Below are 23,649 nucleotides of genomic sequence, written 5' to 3'. Positions count from 1 at the left end.
CAAATGAGAGTGCCTTGGGACATGCAGGGCCTGGATTAACCTCCATATTACCCGAGGAGCAGAGGAGGAGTAGGATGAGGGTACGGCTAAAGGCTATCAAAACTGGTTGTCTAGTGTGTTGGGGACAGAGAATAAAAGGAGCAGATTTCTGGTTGTGGTAGAATAGATTCAGGGCATAATGTACAGACAGGGGTTTGGTGGGGTGAGGGTACAGTGGAGGTAAACCCAGGCACTGAGTGATGATAAGAGAGGTTGCATCTCTGGACGCGCTAGTTATGCTGGATGCGGTCACCGCATGTGTGGGAGGTGGACAAAGGAGGTATCTGAGGCATTTTGAGTGGGACTAGGGGCTCCGCAGTAAACTAAAACAATGATAACTATCCTAAACAACAGTATACAAGGCACATTGACATTTGAGAGAGACATAAAACGAGGCATAAAGCAATCACAGGTGTTGATTGGGAGAGCTAGCTAAGACAACGACGGGTAAGACAACAACAGCTAATCAGCTAAGACAACAACGACAGGTAAAATGGCCATGAATGGGCAGAGAGGGTCAGTTAACCTCACACACGGCCTGAGTTTGAGGCTGGGGCTGACAGATAAACAAAAAAATAAACAAAATGGAGTACCGTGATTAATGAACAGTCCAGTAGGCATCAGCTATGTAGCCAAGTAATCATAGGGTCCAGTGAACAGCAATAGATGGAACAGAGAAGCCGCAGGGTAGTCGTTACTATGCTAGCAAGCGGGAGACACAGCGTTTAAAGTTAGCAGGCCGGGGTTAGTAGAAGCGTCTGCTCCGACGTCCGGCAAAGGCCGGTTGAGGGACCAGCGGATGGAGTTCCGTCGGCAGACCAGTCGTGGTGGTACGGCGGGGCACCGTGTCGACAAAGGATCCAGGCCAGATGGCGAAAGGGGTATTGTAGTTGTAGTAATTTAGTTTGCTAGCCGGGAGATGCGCCTGGCTCGCGGCTAACTGGTGCTAGCTTCGGGGAAGGGGCGTTAGCCACTATAGCCACTCGGTAGCAGCTAACTAGCAGCGATGATCCGATGCAAAGGTCCAGAGCTTATGGCAAGGATCCGGTGGAGTAGTGGATTCTAGCCGTGTTGGGGTAGAGTCCGGGAGGCATCAGCTGTGTAGCCGAGTGATCACTGAGTAGGCCGGGAGGTGGGCCTGGCTCAGAGCTAGCTTCGGGGCTGGGTCACTTGGTGGCAGCTAGCTAGCTAGCTGTGATGATCAGGAATAATGGTCCAGGGCTTACGGCAGGAATCCGGCGTTGTAGTGGAGAAAACAGTCCGATACTGGCAGGCTGGCAAGTATTATCCAGGCTTAAAAAAACGGCTGATGTCTGTGCAGAAGGTTTCTTACGTGCTGTTCCTGATTTTTCCGTAGTGTATTTTTGTGTTGTTTTAGTGATTCACCGTAGCGAAGGCGTAGACTCAGGTTTTCTGGGTCTCTATGTTTTTGTTAATTTCTTTCTTAGGTTTTTGCATTCTTCATCAAACCATTTGTCATTGTTTTTAATTTTCTTAGGTTGTCTCCTTGACATTTTTTGATGTGATAGGAAAGCTAAAATGTTAAATATACTGTTTAGACGTTCTACAGCCAGGTTTACACCTTTACTATTACAGTGACATGTTTTGTCCAGGAAGTTTTCTAAAAGGGATTGATTTTGTTCTTGCCTAATAGTTGTTTGGTAGATTTCTACACTACCTTCCTTCCATCTATAGCATTAATATTGTGCAGTTCCTTTTGGTTTGATGCCTCATGATAGAGTATTGCTCTGTTCAAATAGACTGTGATTTTGCTGCGATGGGGGTTTCAGTGGGCTGACTGTGAATGCTCTGAGAGACTCTGGGTTGAGGTCAGTGATTAAGTAATCTACAGTACTACTGCCAAGGAATGAGCTGTAGATGCACCTAGCATAGGAGACTCCTTGAAGCCTACTATTGACTATGTACAGACCCAGCATGCGACAGAGCTGCAGGAGTTGTGACCCGTTTTTGTTGGTTGTTTTGTCATAGTTGTGTCTATATGGGGCATATTTGGGAGGGAATGCTGTCACCTCCAGGTAGGTATTTGTCCCCGTGTGCTGAGAGTGTCAGGTTCTTGTCCAGTTCTGGCATTTAGGTCACCACAGACTAGTACATCTCCCTGGGCCTGGAAATGGTTGATTTCCCCGTCTAGGATGTTGTCATTGTTAAAGTATGGGGATTCTATTGGGGGGATATAGGTAGCACACATGAGGACATTTTTCTCTGTTCCTTATTAATTTCGAGACGGAAGTAAAATGTTCCTGTTTGGACTAATTTAATAGTGGGTTAGGTTTGCTCTATACCACATTAGCATACCCCCTGAGTCTCTTCCCTGTTTCACACCTGGTAGTTTGGTGGATGGGACTGCCAGCTCTTTGTAACCTAGAGGGCAACCAGTGGGTCCGTCTCCTCTATACCATGTTTCTTGTAGAGTGAGAATGTCTGTATTGTCCTAATGTGTCCTCCTTGTCCTGATTGCAGGTTTATGGGACATAATCACAGTGCACCAGTCCCCTCCAGTCCTCTCTGTCCAGCCTGGAGACACTGTGCGAATTCTCTGTAGAGCCTCACAAGACATTGATAACGATATGACACTTTACCAGTTCAAACCTGTGCAGGCACCCAGAGGCCTCATTCATGATAGTAACCAGAAGTATCCTTACACATCTAGTCGGTTCAGTGGCTTATTGAATGGAGCTCTCACCACCTTCACTATCACAGAGGTCCAGGTTAAGGATGAAGCTGAGTAATACTGCCAACAAAGTGAACAGCTTCCATTCACACAGTGAAATATGGCTGTACAAAAACCTCTGTTAGCTTCTCTCACTTCAGTCCGTTTGTGCGAGTGCCCGGCCAAGCATCCGAGAACTGTCAGGGTTCAATGACCTCTTTCCATCATAGCTGTAGCTGTACTGTAAGCATATCACAATCATAAATAACTGGCAATAGGGTGGCATTAGCCAGTCAAGGCAACACAAACATGGGAATGGAACTGAACTGGCAGCTGGAACGCTGCTGGCCTCTGATCCCATGTACCATCTCCTGCCCTTGTGCACTTGGACAAGGCACTCAACCCCCCACAATTGCTCTTCGTCAAGGGCACTGCACTACAGCTCATCCTGTGCCTCTCAATGTGTGTGTGTGTGTGTGTGTGTGTGTGTGTGTGTGTGTGTGTGTGTGTGTGTGTGTGTGTGTGTGTGTGTGTGTGTGTGTGTGTGTACACTCTTAGAAAAAAAGGTGCTATCTAGAACCTAAAAGGGTTCTTTGGCTGTCCCCATAGGAGAATCCTTTAAAGAACACGTTTTATTTCCTGGTAGAACCTAACAGAGGTTTTTTACATGGAACCCAAAAGGGTTCTACCTAGAACCAAAAAGTGTTCTCCTATGGGAACAGCTGAAGAACCCTTTTGGAACCCTTTTTCTACGAGTGCATATCTGGGGTGTTGGGAAAGGCAGGAGACAAATTTCCACTCTAACCAATGGACAATAAAGTATCTATTCTATAGGTCTACAATAACAGAATAAACTACTTCAGACTCGGCCAACAGTGTTATTTGAGCAGTGATCACCATGATGTCAACATTTCAGCTCCTCTTTCTTTGCCCTATGGACAAAAAGTACATATACAAGTTACAAAACTTAAAGCGGCAATCAGAAGTAGAAACAATAGTAAAGTGGTTGCCCCACCCCTGGTTCTGTAATAAGCTGAGGGATGGGTCTGGAAAAATATAACCACTGAAATTCATAGACAGCATTATTTTTAACCATGTTCTGAGGCTATATAGTGTTTGTTTCCATTTTCTTTGTTTACAAACATTGGAGTAAAACAAGCTTATATATTTTTATTTATTTTTTATTTATTTATTATTATATATATATATATATATATATATATATTTCTTACCCTTTTTTCGCCCCAATTTCATGGTAGTTACAGTCTTGTCCCATCGCTGCAACTCCCGTACGGACTCGGGAGAGGTGAAGGGACAGAGCCGTGCGTCCTCCGAAACACAACCCAGCCAAGCCGCAATGCTTCTTGACACAATGCCCGCTTAACCCGGAAGCCAGTTGCACCATGATGTGTTGCAGGAAACACCGTACACCTGGGGACCTTGTCAGCGTGGATTGCGCCCGGCCCGCCACAGGAGTCGCTAGTGCTCGATGGGACAAGAACTTCCCTGTCGGCCAAACCCTCCCCTAACCCGGACGACGCTGGGCCAATTGTGCGCCGCCCCATGGGTCTCCCGGTCGCGGCCGTCTGCGACAGAGCCTGGATCTCTAGTGGCACAGCTAGCACTGCGATGCAGTGCCTTAGACTACTGCACCACTCGGGAGGCCTTATATTTTGGTGGGGAACGACAGTTGAACTAAGTGCATGAGGTATTTATAAGTTACATTCTTCAAGAATCAATGGGTACATGTTTTTTTATTTAGAAGTCCAAAAATGTATGTAGCAACTGCTGATTGCCACTTTCAACCTACTAATATAGTTGATAAGTTCCTCTTCCAATAAAGCAGTGATTTGATGAGTTCATGTTCTTTTCTAAACAGCATTATGTGTTTTGTCTTTGTTACACTTCAAAGATGTTCAGCACTGTTCTTCTTGTTGTGTGTCTAGGTTCATGGGGCATCATCACAGTGGACCAGTCCCCTCCGGTCCTCTCTGTCCAGCCTGGAGACACAAGACATTGGCAATGATATGGAGGTGCACCAGTTTAAACCTGGACAGGCACCCAAAACTCTTTTTATGATGGTAACCAGAGGTATTTGTGCACACCCGGTCGGTTCAGTGGCCTCTATACTGGAGCTCTCACCACCTTCACTATCAGTTGAGTACAAGCAGAGGACGAAGCTTAGTATTACTGACCAACACAGTGAAACATTTCCATCCACACAGTGAAATACGGCTGTGCATAAACCTCAGATCACTGTTCTCATATGAGAATGTTGCCAAGCTCCAGTGCACAGTTTAGCTTCATTGAAAAACTGTTCCATGCTTGTAACCTCGGTCTACACTAGACTCTACATTCGGTCAAAACAGCCTCTCTCGTATGTGCTAGAGCTCATATGGACATTTGGGATCTACATTTTCTTATTGAAAACATGTTGTTTCTGGATATTTTGCTTCCATCAATAATGACATATCTACTGTACATGGACAACCTCTCAGACTCTTTATGCAGGAGCTATAAAGTCCCAAGTTACCTGGGACATGATACAGCTGATCCTGGAATAAAGGCTGTTATGATTTTTTATTTATTTACATTGATGGATATTGAATTGAGAAATGGGACCAGGCTAGGAATCACTGTGATGACATGATCAGTATGGGATGATTCCTGGTGCTAAATCTTTCATCTGTATTGAGCTATTTGTGTACACAAAGATACATCCACTGGATTGATCAGTAAGGTAAGGAGTCATGTTTGAAATTGTAATGTTATTGAGTTGGTAAAACAATTTGAAAACAAATCTTTAACTCCCACTGTAAGATTGTTCATAGTTTATAACAAATCAATAGAAATATAATCTCTCTCACTGAAAAGAGTTGTACAAAATTATGATAAACAATTGAATAGTTACATTAAATGATGGATAATTTGTATCATACTGTAGTGGTTGATATTTGTTTAGAAATTCTGTTAACTAGTTCCGTTCATGGACCAGTGAGTTTAGTGGAGGAGAGGTTTTTGAACAACCTCCTCATCTGTTTAAATCATTGTGGTACAAGTTTGGGCAAACGACCAAACTGATCGTTAAGAGTAAGTTGCAAATATTTCTAGAATGTATCTAATCAATAGACTATATTGTTTATAGACATTTCTGTTATTATTGTAAGTGGAACCATCATGGTGTAATTGTGAACAGATATTTTACTGTAACAAACAACTAATTTAATTATAAACAAGAGTGTATTATTCTTTCAGAGACATTTTGATATTGGCCTCTCTATGCTGCTGAATTGGAATGGATCCATCAAAACACTGCAGCTGTGTACGCTGTTTAATGATTTTCTTTATTTAATCAATTTCATAAATCTAATGTTTTGGTAACACTTTATTTCATCCTATCATATTATACATTTCATGAAGCCTTCATAAATGCTTATAAATGCTTTAAAAATGATAAATGTTCTACATTTTCATGGAATGGAAGGCTTAGAATGCTTATAAATGTTTACACATTTATTCATGATAGTTATTATAATAAAGTGTTACCAATATTTTTCTTAATTATATTGTATTTTACAAATGTACAAAATATATTATTTACATATATTATTATGTAAATCAATAATAGATGTATTGTCTATCTGCATTTATACATATTTCAATCTGTTTATGCTGGAGGCAATGGAAATACTAAGGGGGGGGGTTCTACTAAGGTGACATATGAAATTGTTTTTAGATGGTCATACCATGGATCATTTAGCTATATGATATTGAATTTTAGGACCCCTGTAGGTATCAACATTTTAAATGTTTGATCAAATGTAGAATTTGGCCTTTACTACTATAGCCCATAGAAATGCATAGAATAATGGCAAAATAAATAATAAGGAATAAGGTATTGAAGTGTCTGTCATATATCCACAAGATATAAGAAAGCTCAGGAAATATATGTAATATGGACACATATTTAACTATTTTTTTTGTTAACACAAAACTACTTACATACCTCTTAATTTGTTTTATCCGGTCCCGGGTTACCTTCAGACGAGTTCTGTGACACTAGTGGGGGTCGTAGAGCAAAATGGAGAACACCATCGTGTTCGTGGGAGTCTCCCCATTCCAACGAGTGGTTAAAGCTTTCGGATGCTACAAATGTTTTCACGAGAAGACTGATTTTTCGGGAGGTCTCCTGGTCTGACGAACAGCGCTGTACTGTAGCTCTGCCACTTTCCACCGCAGATACGGAAGGCCAACATAGGCGGATGCGGTGGATTGAGATGCAGCCCAAACAAAAACATATCTCTAGATTAAACAGATTTTTGATGAGGATTTTTTATTATGTTTATTAATCGACTCTTAAGGATTAAACACTTGCCAGTTTGATTTTCAGGTTGTATAATATCTAACCTTTTATTCCAAGAGAATTGTTTTAAATATTTTTTAATTACCATAATGTAGTACATTACCAGATGCTGATGCTTTGCATTTCCATTTATTCATTAATATATTTTCCACAGGTCATGCCACAGCCGCCACTCAGGTCAGTGTGTTTGCCCCAACTGGTAAGGACCTGACCAGAACTGGTGGTCAGACCACGCTGCTGTGTCTGATCAAGTCACTGTGAGCTGGACAATGGATGGGAAGGGTGTCTCCGGAGATCAACAGGACAGCCAGTCTATACGTATTCCTGCTAGGACTTACAGCACAAGCAGCACACTTGCTTTACCCCACTCTTACCTGGGAGTCTGGAGAGAAGTACATCTGCCAGGTCCAGCATTGAGCCAGAGGGAACCCATCACTGGAACTCTTCTGAGGAACCAGTGTGTGATGGAGAAGTTGCATATCTATCTCTGTACTTTCATGAAGTATAGACATACAGCTGGTGTTTTCCCTTCTGCTTTTCAATAGAATGGTTCTCTCACTGTAGCTATAAGTGCATTTGATTACTTTGACTACAACTAACAATGTTTCACTTTAGAAGGCTATTTGAGAAGTGTAATTACTTTTTCATCTGAAAATGACATTTATTAAGAGGCATTTCTCTATTTTCACTTACATTCAATTAAAACGTTAACACATGAATGAATCATCACAATCTATGATGAAATTAAATGGTGTACAATTGTTAGACAGTATCGTTTTTGCTTGACAATAAGCATTTCATTTAAAAAAAAGAAAAATGCCTGAGCGTGACTTTTTGATAGGTTGTTTGATTAGCTTATCGAGACAAGTGGGAGTGCTGGCATGAAACAGGTTCTACTGCATTGCTCATGATAGCGACACATACCACAAAGCCACAACACCATACCTCATTCTCCTGTTGGATGCTCTGTCAAAAAAGATCGGTCATAGAAAATATATAAGCCACTGGCATCTGCAATCCAATGTTGACAAAGTGCCACTTACCCATCCCCAACGCTCCTAAAACCATCCCTGCTGTTGTCCCTATCGTACCTGCCCATGTGGACCACCCCACTGCCACTGATGCTGTGGCCCCAACAGACACCCCTGCTGCCCCTACCACCCCTAACAGTGCCCCTGAGGTCCCTCCCGCTCCCAGCACTACAGGGGAAGAGACCCTCACTACTATCAGAATGACCACTGCCAACCCAGCTGATCCTACTATAACCTTCCCCTTATCTTCCCCCTTGCCCAAAGGGCCTCCTATGGTGGCCCCTAAGCCTAGCTGACATAGCTTTGACACAAAAAATCCTGCGCCCAAGGCCTCTAGAGAAGATCTGTGGTTCATCTGGGTGCTAATGTTCCCTCTTGATATATCGTGACCAACCCTGCGCATTTTGATAGATTCCGACACCACTTCCTGATGTGCGTGCACAGTGAGCACCGCTATGACAAACGTGGCAAACATTCCCATGCACCCTGCAAACATCCAGAAGTAAAAATTTGATGATTTCATGAACATGAAGGACATGAACAGGACCAAAGCTAAAAGGACCACAAACACAAACCGGTAGTCCCCGAATCCAAACACCCCAAATCCTGCTGTGACCATGGCGGTCATAGTCATGGGTATCCCTGAAAACGCCAGGAAATCCATGTATTTCACCACCACTTTGTTGATCTGCTCTTGAATGGTCCTTTGCTTATTTACCTCCTCCATCCATTCTCTCCTCTTTCTCTCCATCTCATTTCTCTCTCTGTGCTGTGCCTCCCAGTTTGCTCTATGCTCCAGGCCCTCTGTCCTCTGTCCTTCCTTGTCCAATGTGACAATTCTCTGCTCAATCTCCACTGTCACTCTGTCTCTCTTCTTCACCTCCCTCGCCTCCATCTCTCTCAGCTCTCTCTCCCTGGCCTCCAGAGAGCTCTGTCCCAGGCGGACACAGGACTCTCCTTGTCTCCATATGAACTTGAGAAGGAAGTGCAAAGCAGGTTTGAGCAGGGTGAATATGCTCAGTGCCCAGAGAAGTCCCACCATCCCTGAGCCCACCACAACTGCCTCAATGACGACTCCAAGTGTTGCTCCACTGGCTGTGGTCCCGAAAGCACCAGCCAGTCCAACTGCGATCCACACAACCACAGATTCTGCCTGGGATGCTCCACCACCACTGCTCCTGGCACCCAGCAATACGGAAGCCATAGCCGCTGCGAATATGACCCCAGCCACCACTGAAGTCATGACTGTGGTTAGTGCCGTTGCTCCCAGGAGGGTACCCAGTCCCAAGGGCCCCACAGTCTGGACTCCGTCAGACACAGGCTTAAGCAGGGCCCCTGAGGTCATCACTGACATAGCCTCATTCACTGGCTCCTCAGTGGCCCCCAGCACACAGCCTCCCACCACTCCCAGGACAAAGCCCAGAACCGCTTCCAACATGGGGCTCCTGGCCTCTGAAACAAAGCAGGAAAAGGGAGGGTCACTGACAAAAACACTGGAGGTGGTATAACAGCTTTGTGGTATAGTTTCTATATATTGCCTGAAGATGTGTAATAAGTAAATATTGATGAAAAAGTAAGTAAGTAAAGAGATCCAATCATCCCTGATATTTAATTGTTAAGTGGTTGGCAATTTGAGTACATTAATCATATTCTTCTATTGTACTTACAGTATTGACAGTATTTATACTGTAGGCCTATGTATTTGTATTGTACCATGCAACTGAATGAAACCACCGTTTGTCACTTCAACTGTGAAGTGCCTGTAGCAAGTGACTGTCAACAGACTTGCCGATCGGGTTTAACCAGCAGAGCTGCCATGCATGGTGCCATGATATGTACTGAAAATGTTGTTCACATTGCTCACATGGTTCCAACACTTACAATACCAGGATTTAGCTAATGTTCAAGCACTTTACTGGATATACTGTATATGTCCCAATGCCTTCCCTCTGAAGCAACAAAGTTGTTCTCCAATACTTGTTTGCTATAAGATGTCACAAAATAAGTACATGGTCAACATTATTCACAGTGTGCTGTCTGCATGTGTATGTCAAGACAAAACAAGAGTTTCCATCTCATTGATAAATAGAATAATTTACATCTTGCGAGGTGCAGTACTTAATGCCAAACATGTCAATTCAAAACCACCTATCAAACTATTTGCCTCATATGAAAAGGTTGTTGCACACTACCTTATACAGCATAGGGAAATCATTCACCACCACCCCCATTATATGAAATTAAAGGTTCAGTAAAATGCAGGTGACTTACTCAGCTTTGATGGAGCCATGATGATACAAGAAGCTCAGTGTACAGTAGATGAGTTCCCGCTTCTTCCAGCGATTACAGTGCAGCCTCTCCTCCAGCCCTTTGTCTCAGGTGAGACCCTAGCTCTGTCTGTGTGTGATACAGGTGAAGTACTCCTCTGCTCCCTTTTTGAGAGGCTGACTAGAACAGGATGTACCCATCAACTGTTCCACGAATTCTCCCATCATTCTGTTCATACTAATCTCCAGGATCTCTACTACATCAAATGACTATCAACACTCACATGAGCATCAACGTTCTTCCTTTATCTGGCATCTGCCCTGACTCCTCCCTGTCCCTGTCCTGTCATTCATCCACCCTACTGGTGTGTGAAGATAAAATAAGATAAAGATATAGTAGTAATGTATTAATCTTTATTCATACGCTTTCTTGCGTAAGTGTAATAGAGTTCAAGTGCCTGTGCAGTTGTCTAAATGGGTTTGAATAAAAGAAGGCAGCTCAAATGACAAAATATTTGTCATTGTATAAGTACATTTTGACGAATTAGACTCAGAAATAGTTTTTCAGGGACCATGATCAGAGTGAAATCCAGTGACATCCAATATGGATGGTTGTAAACAGTATATTTCCAGTCCACCCAGCTGACCCCAGTTCAGTTGTTAGTAGATCTGCTGCTCCCAGCACCATAGCCCCTAATGCCACTAAAGCCAAGGCAGCTGAACTATGTTCTCCTCATCTAAGCAAACACTAGTATTGGCAAGGCTAGCGTTCGCACCAGAGCTGTATCTACTTTGCGCAATGTCACTGTTAGGTCTCCCAAAATGGTGCCAATCACTGACCCAAAAACTGCCAGCCCAAGTCCCATCTATGAATGTTGTTTCCCTACGACCATAACAATTGCTTCTAGATTCACCCCCGATGCCCCAGCCATGCCCATCAGCAAACCTATCGTTCCTCCAGTACTAAGGTACGAGTCTCCTTCATGGCCAACCAGTGACATATCCACCTGTATGTTGTTGAGCACCACAACCGTCATAAGAGATATACTCATAGAAACCCAGCCAGCTCTGTCTGCCTCCATGGAGGTAACTGAAACTGCCCCCAGAACAGAGCCAACCACCCCAACTAACATCACTGCAGTATGAACCTGTGTGTCATGGATGTTTCAAACTGAGGGTGACTGCCTTCCTCAGCACTCTTGCCAAACCGACAAACTGTCCACACAGGGCTCAATTCCCTGCAACTGTACTTGGTTTCCCCAAGATAATTTCTGCCAAAAAGGTCAGATGACCAGCTATAGGTAACAGAAAAATGCCTGCTAAAGGAATGGAAGGCAGGACACCCCCAGGAGACCTTGTAAACACTGCCAGCCAAACTCCTATACGCATAGTCATGAATGCCACAGCCATGAATAACAGCAACAGTCCAATCTGACTAGTTGTCGTTGGCCTCTTTATTTGCCGTCTCAAGGGAAGTAAGGAGAAGCTGAGAATCAGTCCCATGACACAAAGCCCTTTGGGTCCCACTGTCATCAAAGTAGATTCTAGTACTGCAAATTAAGTCTTACCCATTTGTGGCAGTCTGTAAGAAGATACAGCTACTAACAACCTGTAAAAAAACAGGCCTACAACAAGAAAATAGTGCTGTCTCAATTGATTCCAGTTGGCTAGACAGTGGGGAGACAGTGCGGACTTCATCAGAGTGCAACGCATGCTGAACGCGGAACAAGAGAGAGCTCAGTTTGCTGTTTTGAATGTTTCTGAAAAGGTTTTTCCTTGAAAAAACTACTATCTGTCCCAGGACACTGACAAACCATAAAGTCTGAAGAGCTGATGCTTGGCGAAGCAGCTAGCCTAGCTACTAGCTATCAAGCTAGCCAGGTTTCCTTGACAGTTTGAACACAGCCCGCTACCGTGGATAGTCCCAGACTTGTGGCTGTTTGAATCCCTGCTGTTTGTTGCTGTTTCCATCGGCCCTGCGAGCTGTGCTGGCTGGAATTGTGTGGAGCACCAGTGTTAGTCTACGTTGCTACCATCATGCCGCCCAAAGTTAAAGAAGGTTGGAGTAATGGAGGGGACAGTGTTTCGTTATCACAGGTGAGTGATCTTTTAAATCAACAAAAATATGTCTACAAACAATTGTTACAGCAACAGGAAAATAGCTGTCACGTGTTGCTCGCCCTTGTTTCCCCCTAACTGGAGACCAGCCCATTTTGTGTTTATTTATTTAGAGTTTGCAGGGATCTTTATTCTACATCTACTATCTTTATTGGCATACATTATTTTAGCCTGTGCTTTCCTTGGTGTTCTGTGCCTTTCTTTTGTGTGTCTCCTAATTATAGTGTCCTCCCATTTGGCTGGTCTCCATGGGGATCGGCACACTCCTAATTTACACACCTAAACCTAATGCCCTTAATGAGCCATGTTCCCTGTACAAAAAGGTGCTCCCAGCTCACTTCAGCCCTTCTTCTGATGTTGAGAACAACCATTATTACAGAGGCTGCTGCTGCCATGCCACCGTGCTACCGCTAGACGACCGCAACAGAGCCATGCTGTCACCTAGAGGGGCAGTGGAGGACAGAGCCGAATGAAGAGTGTTACGATGCACAAAGCCCAGAAGGGCTTTCCTGAACTGAGTGAATGCAGATTAAGTGCTACAGAGAGAATGCTGGCCCCTCACCCCTGCTCTGGTCATTGTGCCAGTGGCTAGGCAGCATGTATCAATGATGGAGTGATGCGACGGGCAATCTACCCCCTACATTTTTTTATATATATATATATATATATAGGTGGACACCCAATGGATGGACAATGCACAGTGGTGGTGCCCATATTTGTTCTACCTTAGCAGCAGCCAGGATTTAATCATAGGACTGAGTGTTTGTGTGGGCCGTTTGTGTGCTGAACTTTTGTAAACCCCTGAGGCCTCAAGTAAAGCGAATCTAAACTCTTATTAAACATTGTCTGTGTGTTGACCTGGGATCGTACTTATCTTTGTCCAAATACTGCTGGGCTCAACTAACAAAATAATGGATGATCTGACCAGATAGGTCCAAGACCTAAGAACAGTTCAGAGTTCACCCAGGAAGAGGTGCATGTCTTGAATGAGACTTGCAGCAAGAAGACAACAAACTAAGTCCACGCAAGATGACATCAGCAATGTCTGTGAATCATTATTACAGATGACTGGGAAAACAGACTTGTCTAGAGGGACAATTTAGGAGGAATAACAGTTACCAGACTCTCCACAGGTCTGAAAAAACCTGTAACCAGCCCAGGTGATAGACCCAGGCCAATAGTTGTCAGGTTCAAGGACAAGATGGTTGTTCTGGAGAGAGGCAAGAACTTGAGAGGAACCATCTTCCTCAATGAAGATGTGCAGAAAGAACTTATCCCAGCTATGAAAGTTGCCAGAGATCATGAGGACATTGCTTACATCTGCTACGACAAGCTCATTGTCCACCCTCCCTCTCAAAAGCCTGGGGGGAGTGAGAGACAAACTTCTGGGTCAGTAACTTCAGCACATCACACACACCAACTGACACAAGTCCCTGATTGACTGACTCTATAAGCTAAACAATGTTTATTTTTTTGGTGAGCTACCTAAGGGCTAAGTATAGCCCATATTAATATATGTAGCTTTAGAAATAAGGTTCAAGAAATCAATAACTTGCTAACATCGGATAACATTCACACAATGGCCATCTCTGAAACTTACTTAGATAATTATTTTTATATAGCAGTAGCAATACAAGGACATAACATCTACAGAAAATACAGGAGTTCTTATGGTGGAGGTTTTGCTGTATATGTTAAGATACATATTCCTGTAAAGCTTAGAGGACCTTATGTCAAATGTTGAAGTGTTGTGGTTGCAAGTTCACCTGCCTCATCTAAAGCCTTTTGTTTTGGGGTGCTGCTATAGGCTGCCAAGTGCTAAGTCAGTATTTGGATCAGTTCCCATTGGCTGTAGTGACCATAACATTGTGGCAATAACAAGAAGTGCCAAAGGGTGGGCCTAAAGTAATTTATAAGAGATCATACAACTCTTTTGTTGAAGATGTAAATCATTAATGTTGGTCTAATGTGTATGAGGAAGGGAATCCAGATGCAGCACTGGAGGTATTTGTAAGCCAAGATATATTACATAAACAAATGGAAAAATACTTTGGAGTACCTTAAATGATATCAAGGGCAGAAAACCCAACTTAAACGCCAATGTTCATTGAAGTTGATGGTTCATTTATAACAAAACCTTCCGATATTGCCAATTATTTCAATGACTTTCAATAGTAAAGTAGAAAAACTCAAGTGAAATGACAACATTGAAAAGTGAACCCTCATAATGAAAGAGAAGGATTGCTGTTTTGAATTTGGTCAAGTCCATGTGGGAGAAGTGGTAGGCTATTGTTATCATTAATAACGATAAGCCACCAGGAATAGACAACCTTGATGGGAAACTATTGAGAATGGTAGCAGACTGTATTGCCCCCTCCCCCTATTTGCTGTATCTTTGACCAAAGCCAAAATGAGTGTGTTTGTCCACAGTTGTGGAAGGAAGCTAAACTAATTCCACTGCCCAAAAGCTGCCCAATCAGTTTGCTGCCTGTTCTTAGTAAACTGATGAAGAGAATTGTATTATCAACTGGAGTACAAAATCGAAAAGCCCCAATAGTATTATTTTTGGCTTTTAGAAAACCAAAAAGGAAATTAATCTGTGGCTGCAGCCTGATGTCCCAGTCATCCATCCCTCTGGAGCAAGATGGAAAGGAAAGAGAGGAGATCCATCATGAATCCAATACATCAAGGGAGTTTAATTCTACAATTAATAAATCAATCGCTAGTATTATAATTTGATAGTTAGTAATGGAGTTAATCGGTTCCTTTCTGTCCTCACCGCTCTCATTTTCCTTTGACTTAAACTTTCTGGCCAATGTTAGCAGGGCTCAAGACTAACCTTTTTCATCACCATCCCAATTGTTTTTTTGTTTTTTTTATATATGCCAGGTTGGGTCTACTCTAGGACCTATAGGTCATTCATAGTGATTTAATGTTAATTATCCTACATTATAGTTGTCAAACATAACTGGCGTTTAGCCGATATTTATGGAATTAAAAGTCTGTTTGGCTATATTTTCTGTTGCCTCCCTCATGTCAGCATCGGTGTGGACATGAGGCTGTAGCCAATACACAACCTAGGCTGCACTATTACATTTAGGCTAATTATTTATGTACACTACATTTATGCTAAATATAATTCCAATGTTCTTTTTAGAGGCATTTTTTTGGGGAATTTCTGGCTCAGTTGGCAGCCCATTTAAGCCTATCTATTTCAGTAGTAATCTACTCTTATCTTTTTAAAACTTCTTCGGGATCGGTGTCCCATCCACTGGACGGTTGAGCTAACATAGGCTAATTCGATTAGCATGAGGTTGTAAGTAACAAGAACATTTCCCAGGACATAGACATATCTGATATTGGCAGAAAGCTTAACCCTTGTGTTGTCTTAAGGGTCAAAAATGACCCGCCACTTTGTTTAACATTAGAGAGAACCCCATAAATGATCTTGAATCAGTTATAGAACCCATTGCCCTTTATGGTTGTGAGGTCAAGGGTCCGCTCACCAACCAAGAATTCACAAACACCAAATTGAGACTCTGCATGGAGAAGTCTGCAAAAACATCCTCCCTGTACAACGTAAAACACCAAATAATGCACGCAGAGCAGAATTATGTCGATACCCGCTAATGATCCAAATCCAGAAAAGAGCTGTTAAATTCTACAACCACCTAAAATTAAAACAAAGCCATGACCTACAGAGATATTACATAGAGAAGAGTCCCCTAAGCAAGCTGGTCCTGGAGCTCTGTTCCCAAACACAAACAGACCCCACAGAGCCACAGGACAGCAACAGCAACGCATTTAGACCCAACCAAATCATGAGAAAACTAAAATATACTTACTTGACAAATTGGAAGGAATTTACAAAAAGACAGCGCAAACGGGAATGCTATTCGGCCCTATATAGAGAGTACACAGTGGCGGAATATCTGACCACTGTGACTGACCCACAATTAAGGAAAGCTTTGACTATGTACATGCTCAGTGAGCATAGCCTTGCTATTGAGAGAGGCCGTCGTAGGCAGACAAGGCTCTCAAGAGAAGACAGGCTATGTGCACACAAATTGAGGTGGAAACTAAGTTGCACTTCCTAACCTCCTGCCAAATGTATGACCATATCAGAGATTCATATTTCCCTCAGATTACACAGACCCACAAAGAATTTGAAAACAAATCCAATTTTGATAAACTCCCAAATGTATTGGGTGAAATACCACAGTTTGCCATCACAGCAGCAAGATTTGTGACCTGTTGCCACAAGAAAAGGGCAACCAGTGAAGGAAAAACACCATTGTAAATACAACCCATATTTACAGTATGTTTATTTATTTTCCCTTTTGTACTGGAACTATTTGCACATAACCATACTATGACATTTGAAATGTCTCTATTCTTCTGATACTTTTGTGAGTGTAATGTTTACTGTTAATATTTTATTTATTTCACTTTTGTTTTATCTACTGTATTTCACTTGCTTTGGCAATGTAAAAATGTGTTTCCCATGCCAATAAATCCCATTGAATTATATGGTGTGATTAGAATCACTCATGTTTCAGTCATGATCATTTGATATATGTGGAGTTAGAAGCTGTGCACAAAATATGTGTGAAGCAGCATTCTTAGTTCAATTGCTATGTGCTGCTAAACTAGTAACCATCAATCCCTCCCCCTCTGGTTGCCATGTGACAGAGATAAGTCACATGACCCAGGCTCCGTGTACAGGAAATAGAGACCAGCAAGAGAAAATAGAAAGAAAGTAGCTACAGTGAGGAATTTGCACCAATAAAGTGGGTTTACTGACTGCAAAAGTAAAACATTGAGCAGGTATAGTACCCCAATTTAGTTTTGTAATATAATTTGTAATACAACATTATTGAATAAGGACTTATTTCCTTTTACTGCTTCAATGTTGGTGATCTGATTCTTGATTTACCAGAATCTTGCAGGCTTCATAATCTGTTATTATGGTATGTAATGATCAACCCATGTGCAGACTCAGGGCAAAGTGCTTTCTGGCTAAACAGTTTTTTCACTTTCCCAGTTAACCAAGATCAGTATTGTAGACACCAAGATCAGTATTGTAGACACCAAGATCAGTATTGTAGACACCAAGATCAGTATTGTAGACACCACAAATATGATCCGTGCATCAAATCTGGGTGGTGCTTTCAGTTTATCTTTGCTGGGCAATACAATTTGTTGTTTGTTTTGCAGACTTTGTTCTGCGACCTAAATATAAACATCTAGGACAAACCTTACAGTTGCTTTGCATATCACTATTTCTCCTCAGAGATGAAGCTGTTGACAGTGATTTTCCTGCTGGCATTAACCTCAGCTACCTCTGCTTTGGACAATGGTTTGATGAGGACCCCACCCATGGGATGGATGTCTTGGGAGCGTTTTCGCTGTAATATCGACTGTGAGAATGATCCCAAGAACTGCATCAGGTACATAATGGTAGACATATTTATGTGCAGTTTTACAGACTGACTCTGCAGTCACTCCTATTGTAGCGCTATTAACCTCATCCCCAGGCTAATTGCAACCGCATATCAGGTAGCTTCCCTGTATACAGATTAAGATTTCAATCGAGAATCTCTTTTGAAGATAATTTTTTGTCTATAACTAGGCTTAATCTGTGTCCGATAAACTGGCCAATAGTGTATAACTCGACAGATGGTGACCAAGCTGGTGGACGAGACTATTGAGGTGTATATAGGCCTGGGTTACTTGTAGATTAATTTTCTTCTCATAGTGATTCTGATATTAATAGGATGCTGAACATTTTACATCAAATAATATAATTGCATGAATATATGAATATCTCCCTACAGTGAGAATCTCTTCAGAGACATGGCAGACAGACTGGCTGAGGATGGGTGGAAAGAGATGGGATATGATCATGTCATGATAGATGACTGTTGGTCCTCCATGCTCCGGGATAAAGATGGACGGCTGCAGCCTGACCCACAAAGGTTAGCCTCTCTCTCACCCTTCTCCTAACTCTCTCCATCTTTGACTTTCTTCCTTATTTCCTGGCCTTCTACCTCTTCCTTACCCTCTCCATTTTTGCCATTCCTTCTCTTCTTCCCATTCAACCTAAATTAAAGACTGTAAATCTGGTGTACTAAAACTGTGCTGCTTGTAATGAATACATTAGCATGGGTTAATAAAGGATATTGACTTGAGTTTAAGGTCTTATCTACTACAACATTATAAAAGGACAGTATTAGGTATGAGACCCAAGGCTTCACTGCCATCTCTCTAACCCCAGGTTCCCTGGGGGCATTGCCAAGCTGGCGAGGTACCTCCATGACCGCGGCCTGAAGCTGGGCATCTATGGGGACCTGGGCACACACACCTGTGGAGGGTACCCTGGCACCACGCTGGACAAGATTGATACTGATGCCCAGACGTTCGCTAGTTGGGGTGTGGACTTCCTGAAGTTGGATGGCTGTTACTCCAATGAAGAGGAGCAACAGAAGGGTTAGTGAATCTTGAGGGTGAACTGTAACTGTACATTGGGAGTTACTATATAGAGTGTATCAGCATTGGTGGTCCTTTGGGTAGACTGGCATGGTAGTATTTAAAGAGATGGGTGCAAGAGAGGGTAGAGGGAAATAGACTCAGAGGGGGGATAGTGTGGATTTCTATTGACGCGTACTATGTTCTTCTGTCATACAGGTTACCCTCTCATGTCCAAGGCTTTGAATGCAACAGGCCGTCCAATTGGCTACTCCTGTAGTTGGCCAGCCTATCGGGGTGGACTCCCTCCCAGTGTATGTTTCATTATGCTACCGGTGACACAATAACAGAAATAAGGGACCACGCATGCCCCCTGGCGATGGGGGTTTGAGCCCTGGCTCGGCGGATTGTCTGTGCCCTTCCTCTCTGTCTCCCTAGCCTTTGCTTCCTACTGTGCTGTCATGAAAATAATAACATACAGAAGGAGATCAAAAAATAAATAAGGGTTAGTGAATAGCTATGTGTTGCAAAGATGTTTAGTTTTACAATAACAATCATGGCTTGGAGGAAAAGGTAATGGATGACCCTTCTCTTTGATTAATGCTCCATTCATTGTCATATTTTCACTGATTCTATTCATGTTTTTTTTCCCCGCATGAGCTCCTTTTGCATAGTTACAAGTATTCCGCGACAGCACTTCTGTAGTTAAATGAGAACCTGTTGCTCCTTCACGTTTGATCCATCACTCAGATCATTCTTGATCAGAGGTGTTTGATGATTGTTTTTTCCCCTGAAGAATCAGGATGTCTTCCAAAGACAGGCAGGCAACAGTATCAAATCTAATGTCTTTATAACATTTGTACCCCTTTGGAAACAAATCAAGGTGCATTTAAATACATTTGTATTGCTCACAAACACTCATGCAGTCCATATCTCTTTTTTCTTCAGGTGAATTACACTCTGCTGGGGGAAATCTGTAACCTGTGGCGTAACTATGACGACATTCAGGACTCATGGGACAGTGTACAAGACATTACAGACTGGTTCTTTGACAACCAGGAGATACTGCAGCCTGAAGCCGGCCCTGGACGCTGGAACGATCCTGACATGGTCTGTCCGCTGTCTTTCCTATGTCTGACCATTGTCTGTCCCTTACTTAGACCAATCCCTCTGTCCTTCTTTCTGTGCTCTCCTCTCTGTTCGTGTCTAATACTGTACTCTCCTCAGAATTGTATTGGTTGAGTTTTCACCCTATTTCACATTTACTTTGGTCAGTATCATACATTTATTGAAGCCTGTATACATTACTTGCTGATTGTCGCAGTATTGCCAAGTGTCACTCTTACCCCGTCCACCTCTCTTGTCAATATTCACCTTGTTCCTGCATTGTTTTATTTATTTAATACGTGTATTTGTTCCACCATCAGTATTGTTGTACAACTCATTAAACTTACATATTTATAATTTTTCTCTCCCAGCTGATCATAGGAAACTTTGGCCTCAGTGTGGACCAATCACGCTCTCAGATGGCTCTTTGGGCGATCATGGCTGCACCTCTCATTATGTCTAACAACCTTCGAACCCTAAGCAGTGAGGCCAGGGCCATCCTGCAAAATGGAGCCGCCATCGCCATCAACCAGGACCCGATGGGCGTCCAGGGAAGACGCTTGCTACAGGTGACCCTCAATGACAAAATTACACATTTGTTTATGATTCTGACAGTATGAAATTCACTTCATTCAGACAGTTGGGAGACAGGCAAGTGGGAGAACAGTAGGAAGGGGATTGAACCCTGGTCTCCAATTGGGAGTAGAGTATGTGACTGGCAGGGAGCGTTACTGCTAGACCACGGTCTCTGCACGAAATTCACTGTTTACTCTCCTTTTTTTGTCTGCATGTCACTCTTTTTTTCAGGAGAGGAGTCATATTGAAGTGTACTGGCGACCCCTCTCCCAGTCGGCCAGTGCTCTGGTGTTCCTCAGCCGTCGCCAGGACATGCCCTATCGCTACCACACCTCCCTGGCCAAGTTAAACTACACAGCAGGCAGCTACGAGGTGTGCTCCTCTTTCCTGGTTCTTTTCCTAGTTCTCTCCAACCACATTGTAGCGCATGATAACTCTATTTCTTCCAGCGCATGATGACAGTATTTATTCCTGTTGAGGGAAGTGGAAGTTTGAGCTGTGAGCTGTGTTTTTGTAAGTGACCCATATTGTACCTCTTCATTTGTACTCTTCTATATCTTTCAGGCTTATGACGTATTCACTGGGAAAACATTGAGTGGACTATCTGCCACCACAGAGTTCACCGTCTCCATCAACCCCTCAGGAGTCGTCATGTGGTACGTCTATCCCAAAATGCACCATGAGCATACGCAGGATGATGGTAGATACCCCTACATCCGACAGAAATACAGGATGTCCTCCTCGCTCCGCTTCCATATGCCGAGGGTTGTGCCTCCTAGTCTGCTCTGAGGGGACACGAAGTAAGCAAGCAGGAGGGCGAATCTGTTGTTTTAAGAAGTCCTCCATCAATCCAGATCCAATCAAAGATATTTGAATCAGGAAGATTAATGATTTCTTTTTGCGCTGTTGTGTTTTAACCCATATGTAATCTTGGCAACCCAGAACTTAAATCGTACGCCAGCTACTTGGTTAAGGTCTTGGGGTAGACGAAAGAGAAAAGATACTAGAACCAGTGGCGGAAACAGGTCGGCAGCTTCATCACCGTCTCTGTCTGAAACAATTTATGTTATGTGTGTCTGCCCACGAGAGATTAAACCATGTGTAATGTTTGAACATTCATAAAAAGTAGATTTTGTATTTTGTTGTATGACTTTATTCTAACAGGAAGGAGCGGTTCATATATTGCCTATGTTTTAAAAAAAGAAGGGTGTAATAAGGTGCAGAATTGAGACTGCATAGAGTAAGATGATGAATGAAACATGCCATTAAGACTTCAATGTTTGCACTTTCAGTCATGCAATAGTGTACAAGGTTTGGAGCTGTGTCAAAAGAGGAAGTGTGTGCCCATAGCAGTCATTCCCCCTTTCCACCACTGAGTGGCAGTGTAGACAGATGTCCACAACAACCATTAGTGGGTTCGCTTTACCCTTGAAACACCAGCATGGCTATATCACAGGAGATTAGGTTGCACAAGGAAATTAGATGTTGTGCTCCAGATTAGGCCAAGCATGTTTATTTAGTGATGGGATAAACTGCTGGTGATGTGTCAGTATGGAGAGATCAGATTGCTTCCCAGTCAATGCCGGTCTGATAGGGCTTGTGGATAAGCGATATGGTGTGTCTTGTTGGTATAACTTCTAGGTAGGTATGCCTTATGTCAGTTCTGTGAAGGTGGCACACATGCATACAAACATCTACCCGGTACAGCCAGAAGAGGATGGGCCACCCCTCTGAGATGGGTTTGATTAAACATGATCAAACCTGCACATCAAATCACATGAACATATGTTATACAAGGGACACCAATTCACTTATCAATAACTCTGAGGCTCTCACACACGTACATGTTATACCAAACCATCACACATCCTTACTCATCTCCAGTCCGCATACATTTTTTTAGCCTGTTCCTCTCTCTTCCAAATGGTCCTCTTCTTTCCCTCTGGCCTCCCTCTGTTTCGGCATACGTGTAAGGAGGGAGCATCAAGGCTGGCAGGAGTCCTGGCATCCTCTCCTGGTACAGAGCACCTCTGTCCACAGTGCTTTGTCTGTGTGTTTCTGTGTATGTTATTTTCCATGTGCCCATACAGTAAGAACAAAATGTTTCACTGTGGGTGCATGAGTGTGTGTCATGCCATGCCATGTCGTTATGTTCCATTCTGTCTATATGACACTGAAATTAGCAGGTTTATGTGTTGGCTGTGCTACACTGCAGTCCAGATCTCAGAGAAGGCCTTCAAACTGTCCTCCATACATTATCACAGACGTTATCCTAAATTCTAGAGGCAAGCCGTGTTTTTGGGCAGTAATAAGCAATTTAACCACTTTACCCATACCCTAACTAAGCCTAAACCTAGCCGTAACCTTAATCCTAATTGTAACAGAATTCTTGTGCCTCATTTTTAGCTAATTTCAGTAACTTCCAGGTCTGCAATAATGGTGAACGGGAGAGGTGGCAGGAGGAAGAGGCAAACTAGCCAACCAGAGCTCAGATCTTAGCATGTTGTGGCAAGTTTGTAGGTCTACTCTATGTTTTACCTCCATATTTTCCTCTATTTTTCCTCCATTCCTCCACAGAAATCCTCCTGAACTCTTATACTGTCCTCCATACATTACCACAGAAATCCTCCTGCACTCGGAAGAAAGTCACAACAGCCAGGTCACACAACAGATGCCTCCCAGTAAGACAGCGTCTCCCGGGCTGTGCAGTATATGGCATCCACTGCCACCCCCATCCGCAGCCCCAGTGCTCAGCCCGGTCTTTATTGTGTCGTAAAACAGGAGGCATGCGGTGCCCAGGTCTCATAGAGGATGTCACACAGGTGTTCCTATGCAGCCCTGTGATGTGGGCTCTATGGATGCTGCACATTGGGGATTCTGTGGGATAATGCTATGAGCAGTTCTCATATACAGTTATCAGACTGTCACACAGCAGTATTAGATCTATGAGGGCCTTGTGGAACTGAATTAAAACCACAGAGAAGGAGAAATCTAAATTGCGTCATCCAG

At 43.1% G+C, this 23,649-nt stretch overlaps 2 protein-coding genes and 1 long non-coding RNA gene across 3 annotated transcripts; 2 read left to right on the top strand and 1 right to left on the bottom strand.

Moving 5' to 3' along the window:
* Window positions 1-327: 327 nt before the first annotated feature.
* On the top strand, window positions 328-6,608 carry LOC123743114 (uncharacterized). Its single transcript, XR_006769888.1, has 2 exons — window positions 328-4,418; window positions 4,657-6,608. It is a non-coding gene; the product is annotated as an uncharacterized lncRNA (long non-coding RNA).
* Window positions 6,609-7,709: 1,101 nt separating this feature from the next.
* Window positions 7,710-10,660, bottom strand: LOC106605017 (uncharacterized). The gene is made up of 2 exons (XM_014200234.2): window positions 10,376-10,660; window positions 7,710-9,556 (listed from the first exon to the last, which is right to left on the bottom strand). The coding sequence occupies exons 1-2, from the start codon at window positions 10,392-10,394 to the stop codon at window positions 8,043-8,045; spliced, it is 1,533 nt and encodes a 510-aa protein (XP_014055709.1). The 5' UTR covers window positions 10,395-10,660; the 3' UTR covers window positions 7,710-8,042.
* Window positions 10,661-17,187: 6,527 nt separating this feature from the next.
* On the top strand, window positions 17,188-21,775 carry LOC106605016 (alpha-N-acetylgalactosaminidase). Its single transcript, XM_014200233.1, has 9 exons — window positions 17,188-17,316; window positions 17,783-17,939; window positions 18,327-18,467; window positions 18,767-18,978; window positions 19,177-19,271; window positions 19,906-20,067; window positions 20,436-20,633; window positions 20,872-21,012; window positions 21,205-21,775. The coding sequence occupies exons 2-9, from the start codon at window positions 17,785-17,787 to the stop codon at window positions 21,427-21,429; spliced, it is 1,329 nt and encodes a 442-aa protein (XP_014055708.1). The 5' UTR covers window positions 17,188-17,316; window positions 17,783-17,784; the 3' UTR covers window positions 21,430-21,775.
* Window positions 21,776-23,649: the final 1,874 nt, after the last annotated feature.

This window comes from Salmo salar, chromosome ssa05 (assembly GCF_905237065.1).
Source record: "Salmo salar chromosome ssa05, Ssal_v3.1, whole genome shotgun sequence".
NCBI lineage: Eukaryota > Metazoa > Chordata > Actinopteri > Salmoniformes > Salmonidae > Salmo > Salmo salar.
The sequence above is the reverse complement of the archived record's forward strand: the minus strand, read 5'-3'. Positions and strand labels throughout refer to the sequence as shown.

What these genes read in the sequence shown, in the direction of transcription:
- LOC106605016 (XM_014200233.1), top strand. Translation starts at nt 17,785, where the DNA reads ATGAAGCTGTTGACAGTGATTTTCCTGCTGGCATTAACCTCAGCTACC. An exon ending in CTGCAGCCTGACCCACAAAG is followed by an intron (nt 18,468 to 18,766) that starts GTTAGCCTCTCT and finishes CTCTAACCCCAG; the next exon opens with GTTCCCTGGGGGCATTGCCA. An exon ending in AGGGAAGACGCTTGCTACAG is followed by an intron (nt 20,634 to 20,871) that starts GTGACCCTCAAT and finishes TCTTTTTTTCAG; the next exon opens with GAGAGGAGTCATATTGAAGT.